At 39.9% G+C, this 6,402-nt stretch overlaps 1 protein-coding gene across 1 annotated transcript in view; it reads left to right on the top strand.

Annotated features, from left to right (window-relative positions):
* Positions 1 to 6,402, top strand: part of GMPS (guanine monophosphate synthase) — a 94,902-nt gene that overhangs the window by 29,653 nt on the left and 58,847 nt on the right. Inside the window, exons 6-7 of the mRNA XM_019503031.1 lie at positions 2,930 to 3,027; positions 4,726 to 4,829. Coding sequence (XP_019358576.1) covers positions 2,930 to 3,027; positions 4,726 to 4,829 — 202 coding nt within the window. The remainder of the gene's footprint in view (positions 1 to 2,929; positions 3,028 to 4,725; positions 4,830 to 6,402) is intronic.

The raw sequence follows: 6,402 nt of genomic DNA on the forward strand, positions 1-6,402 counted from the left end.
GCTAGACAAAGCCTTGGCTGGGAATGAGATACTTAGGGATGATCCTGCTTTGGAGCAGGGGGTTGGACTGGATGGCTTCCTGAGGTCCCTTCCAACCCTAATTTTCTATGATTCTAGAAAAAAGTTGTGCTTTCTTAGATGGCTTAAATGCAATTAAACCTGTTAATAAACCTTACATACAACAACACAGTTTCTAAAATTTATATGGTATCTGTTAGGGGTGTGGGAAATGAGCCATATTTGATTCAGATCACAGTCCCTATTTGATTCAGCTGAATCCGAATCTGAAGATTCAATGCTTATTTAGAGAACTGGTGATTTGGCCATAGACCCTGTTTCAAATTTTTTTTTTCTATACACTTTGAGGTACCAGGCGTGGCTTGCGAATGCTCTATCCACCCCACCATCACAGCATTCGCACAGGGGGCCCCCGCATGCTCGGCAGTGCACCTGGAAGTGGATCAGAAATAATTCCGGGTCTGATGCTGAGCGTGCTGGGGGGGGGGCCCGTATTTCCCCCAGCTCGGCGATCAGCTGCGGGGAGATGCCGGGTGTCCCTCCAGATCCAGGAGGCAGCAGTTGCCAGGCCAGAGGGGCCCCCAGTTTGCTCCCTGGTGGACCAGAAGTGCTTCTGGTCCACTTCTGGATCTGCTGTTGAGTGAGCTGGCCGCTGCCCCTCCCCCCCCCCCAATGTTCCTGTGAATGCTGAGATGGTGGGATGGATGGAGCATCCACAAGGTGCCTGTTACCTTAAGGTATGTAGAAAAAACATTTAAAGCTGTGTCTGTCCGAATCGATTCGGAGGGTTCCAATTCAATTCGGAGAGATTTAAAGGGTCTCCTGATTTCAATTTGAGTTCAGAGATTTGGCCATGGAATCGGGCCAGAACAAATCAGTGACTGAAGCTTTGCACAGCCCTAGCATCTGTAAAGAAAATGCATTAACCCTTTCATTGGCTCTGCCATGCAAACAGTACAAGAAATATTTGCTCTTTCCCTTTTACACCTTTGCTGACTTTGAACACTATTTTACATTTATGATGAGAAGGGGAGGTCCTGTAGATCTGACACTACTACTGTTTAGCTGCTATCGGGGAACGTGCCTTTTCTAAGCACGAATAGACTAGCATCCTTATTTATGTAGTACTCCTGATTTTCAAACTTAGAACTCTTAAATAGTTTTCAGGAGCATCTTTGTGTTTGCTCTGGTTTTCTTTTGATTACTTAGTTGCCTTGAAACAGTAAACTATTAACATTTTCCATGCAGAGGATTTAAAATGCACGAGGTGTACATAGCTGGGTGCCCAATGTCTATTGGTGCATTCTTTAGAGTTTTACTCTGGCATTTATAGATACTGACCAGTGAAGAAGGTCTCTATAAAAAAGTGTTAGTTTACCTAACAAAAATTTGGGAATCCTTCTTTAAAAAAATAAAAATAAAATGTGTGTTGTGGTAGCAAATCAGTGTCCTACAGTGTGACTCGGATCCAAGTGAATATCTGGTAGAAGGCTGCCTTCAGGGGACTTCTGTAAGATGGACTTTGCAAAGAAGAAAACCTTTGTGCATATATAAACAAACTACAGTAAAAGCTCTGTTAACCGGCACCTTACAAGCTGTCATGTTCTATTAACCAGCATGCTGGCTTATAAGGTAAAGTGAAACCAGAAGTGCCCTGCGTGGCTTTTCCGGTTTCTCCGAGTCCTCATGGCCCGAGGCATAGCAAGGTGTGCGGGGCCGGTGGGAGGGATGTTGATGCCCCGAACACGGCAGGAGAAGCAGCCGCCCAAACAGGCCAAGACACCTCTTTGGGCTGCTCAATTAACCGGCATATTTTGTCATCTGGCACCCATGGGGAATGATTGGGGGGTGCTAGATAAAAGCTTTTACTGTACTTACATTTTTATAATAATAAAATCAGTAAATACAGTATATGTAATGCTAAACTAAAATTACTTCTTAAATTGTAAAACTGTTTATGATGGGATACATACAGTAAAGTTCAAAGTACTAGGAAGGGAAAACATAAATCACTGGTAGAATTTTTGTATGTGCTTCTGAGGGGGGAAGGCTTTGTATTTGGAAGCCTGAAATCCAAGATGAAAATACTTGATCTATTTGGAATGGAGTTCTAAAAATCACTAATTCCACTAATTTTTAGAATCATTAGATGACTTTGTGTAGTGGTCATGAACCACAGTTTTTAAGGAAATTAACGTATCTTCAATCAGTTATCTTATAATGTCAATCAGGAAAGTATTAGATTTCAAAGGCTTGTTCATACCCATAAGTAGGCAGGTCCAGGTTTTTCATAAGCCTTTGGTCACTTATATGACCATCTACTTGGTTATCTGATTTTCATACTAATTGAATATGTCTAACTTTGTTAATATGTACCCTGATGTTTCCTGTCAAAGCCATGATTTATTTACCAGTTACTCTGTTTTTTGGTGCTTAAAGCATACTTTTTCCTGAAGAAGGGAGCTTAAGGTTTGTCTTGTATGTAGACACTGCATAATAAACAAATGAAATAATTTGTAATGAAAATCTATATTGTTAAATACATTGTTAAAAACGTATTTCACAATTTTATACTTTTTTGGGGCAGGAGGAGAATCTTCTGTTGTAAAATATGGTAAGGATAGGAATTGTTTCCAGCTGTGCCAAGAGGAGGCTGATAGAAAATAAATTATCTTTATAGTAAGAATGATGGGATAACTGACTTGGTGGAAGCATTGCATTACTAAAATAACAATGATGAGCATTAGCCTGGTCTTGAGGGGATATCAGTGGCCAGAAGTTAGTTGTCATTGCCAATAGATTTAACTTAGAATATACAGTTACAATTTAGGGACAGTGAGACAAATATAGCGTGAAAATGATCTTGCATGGGAGGAACTTATTTGATGTAACAATGTTTCTGTTTTGACAGATGATGAATAAAGTATTTGGAGGTACAGTGCATAAAAAAAATGTTCGAGAAGATGGAGTGTTCAGCATTACTCTTGATAACACGTGCTCACTGTTCAGGTATGCATGTATTTAAATACCATTTCAAAAAGTGAAAGCTGATGATAGTGCCACTTGTAGACAGAAGCTAAATTTTTAAGAGGAGAAACTAGTTCCTCCTACATTCATGAATGATTACTACACTTCATACAGATATTGCAGTTGTACATGTAAATTGGGCAGCTGCATATTTAAACCTGCAGTTGCCTAACTTTAGAGTTGTACATGTGAGCAAGTCTACAGAACTCTGACCTCTATTTTAAATGGACTCCTATATTTTCTGTCTTTAAAATAACTTTTTGCTCACACTTCCTATAAAGAATGCAGCCAAAACTTTGGCTTTTCACCTCCTATGTATGTGATTTGGGAGAGCTTTGTACCTGTAGACTCTAAACTATTTCTTTTCTCCTCTTTACTTTAAAAACCAGTCTGGGGATCTTTGCATTAAAAAGGTCTATAATTGTTTCATCATTCTGTTGTGCAATGGGTTTTTTTTGTGTTGCCTAGCACCCACTGGTGTCCAAGCTCCTGGAAACTAGGGAAAAACTGAGAACGTTAATGAAGTCTTCTCTCCTTTTCCTTTATGCATGCTTTTGAATAGTCTGTAAGACCAATTTTTTTGTTCTGTTTGTTGTCGCAATAACTCCATTTGAGTGCCTTGCTATAGTATGGTCAGCTTACCATACCTACAAGGTCCCAGTTCTTCTGATTTTTAGTTTTTATTTTCCAGATACGTGTTAGAATTTTGTACTCTATCCTCAAAGGTTTAAAGACCATTAGGACGAGGTCGTCCTTGCGAACTTTCTTATATTTAGGCCTAACGAAGCTCTGTCATTTTTAAGTAGGAAGCATGGTTCTTTTTATTTCTCCTAGCTTAATAAACTTCAGCAAGCTGGGCTTTGCTGTACTAAGATCAGAGGAACCATTTGCATTTTTCTTAACCAGCAGCTGACTTGAGAACTCTGGAGAGGTTGTTCATTTTGCATAAGAGACCAGTTGAAGGAGAGTTCAGGCCGACTCCAAAAAGCATCTCATAATTAAGCAGGTGACTAGTGCTGGGAAGGAAGCATGTGCTTCAGTGTTTTAGTGGAAGAGATCTTTGAGACTTAGAGCAGCTGTCAAAGTATTTGTGCTCACCTTTCTGAAGAATAAAATCTATTATTTGCATTATTGGATATACATTTTGGTAGAGCACTGCTATAGGTAGGGCTTGGATTAAATCTCAGGCCCATCTTACGGTGCAGCAGCTCCTTTTTAATCTTGGCATCCCTCACGCTGATGGTTGGCAGAGGGGTCCTGTTGGCCTCGCTGCTTATTCCTGGTGGCTGGAAGGTAAAAAACGTGGTTTTAAATATGCTGCGGTTTTTGCCTCCGTCTGGTCAGCAGCAAGCAGTGGGAGGCAAACACTGGCATATTTAAAACTGCAGTTTTTGCCTCCTGCCCGTCAGGAGTAAGCTGATGGGGCCCCTCCACCACTCAGTTTCAGGGAGGGGCAGGACAGGACTTGAAGATTAAAGGAGATGTTGAGCCAAGAGCTGGGCCCACAATTTAAACCAGGCCCTAACTATAGGTAGCTAAATATTGATTTTTCTCGTACTGATTTAGGAACTACCCATTCTTCAATTCTGATAATATTCTTCACATACTCTGTATTCTCTGTGGATTATACAAATACTTATCTATGTTTTACCCTGATTCTGATTTTACCCTTATTTTTAGGGGACTTCAGAAGGAGGAAATTGTGCTCTTAACACATGGAGATAGTGTAGATAAAGTAGCGGATGGGTTCAAAGTTGTTGCACAGTCTGGGAACATTATAGCAGGTATGTATTTTACACATGTATCCCTTTCCTTTTGAGAGCTCTTTTAAAGATAACTTATCAGGAGAACTGAGGTACAGACTTGTTTTGTAAGAATTGGCTCTTACCAGTGGTTTTCAGACTGTTACACAGAACCCTGGAGTTCCGTAATAGGCCATTTGGGGTTCAACAGAGATTGTGGGTAATGGCAGCATGGGATAGCAGGTGGTGTGCTGCCATTGCTAGACTGGGTTGCCTGGCTCCACATCAGCTCAGGTGGCCTGGAGCCAGGGCTAGCAGTTCTGGGTAGAAGTGATATGAATATGTTCTGTGACCTTGAGAAAGTTTGAAAATTTCTGGCTTCTATGAAACTTAAGAACAGCGAGAACGTATTTCTTAAATTTATGTTCGATTCTAATGGAAATATGATTTCTTTAATACGAAGAGAATTTCTTTACAACTTTCTAATATAAATATTACCATCATGCTAATGCAGGCAAAAATAAATTTCTGTGAAGTGAGTTGCATCTCTTATCCTGAATGTTGTAGTAAGAATGAAAGTAGACAGTTTGAAAAAAAACATATTTTGCTGTTTCAAAGTCTTCAGTTTACAGTTTGATTTTTCTCTTCTCCCCGTAAAGGATCCCATTTGTGTTCCATGTTGTGACATGCAAAAATTAGAAATTTGCTGTTGGAATGCAGTATATTTGGAATCGGGCTTTACATTTAACATTAATGTTCAAATATCACTTAATATGCATTGCCTTTCCGGCAGAATTCATTTATTCTAGCATTTATCACTGTCTGAAGAAATCTTTCATGTACCTTGAGTGGTCACAGTAAAAGTGTGTAGCTTTCCCCTGATATTTGATTTTAAAAAAATATGTACCTAATTTGTTGACCCAGCTTGCAGTTCATCAATTGAGCCAGTGTTTTGTGCAGCTAAAAGAAATTCCAGTGTCTTGATTTCTGAGCTGCATAATGTGTTCTTAAACTATTCACATTGCTCTTATTTAAACCTTTGAGCAAAAGTCTGGATAGATGTTGTAGGATTTTTGACACGGAAACGTTCTGTAGAGTAGACTCTGAATCGCAAGTTAGGCACATGGTAAACTTGGATCTTGCTTCTAAATTTTTAAAGCTTGCATTATTATGAAGTATTACTTTCCAAGCTATAATTAGTATTAAGCTGAGAATTCTGTTTAGGCCTCATTTTTCAAATACTCTAAAATCCACACATTCAGTCTAACTGACGACTATATTATTTGGTGGCCTTCAAGTTGTAAGTAACACATTCTCCATCATGTTCCCCCTCCAACCTGACTACGTTATGACGTAGTAGAAGCCACAGAAACTATAAGAACCGTGTCAAATTCTGAAACTTACCATATTCTCTGGGCTCCCACACTTGCTAAGCTGCACTCCTCCTCTTCTGGACCTTGTGCTCCAGGTTGCATCACTGTTCTTGGAAAGGATGGGAGGAGGTTGGTAACCTGGACGGCGAGACTAAGTAAGGAGGCTAAATTTATGTTATCGTCAAGGGTCTACCTAAACCAGGAGTCAGAGCTCTTCAAACACTTTTTTCCCCCCCCCCCCC

This window comes from Gavialis gangeticus, unplaced genomic scaffold, assembly GCF_001723915.1.
Source record: "Gavialis gangeticus isolate Ggan-Ray unplaced genomic scaffold, GavGan_comp1, whole genome shotgun sequence".
NCBI classification, from domain to species: domain Eukaryota; kingdom Metazoa; phylum Chordata; order Crocodylia; family Gavialidae; genus Gavialis; species Gavialis gangeticus.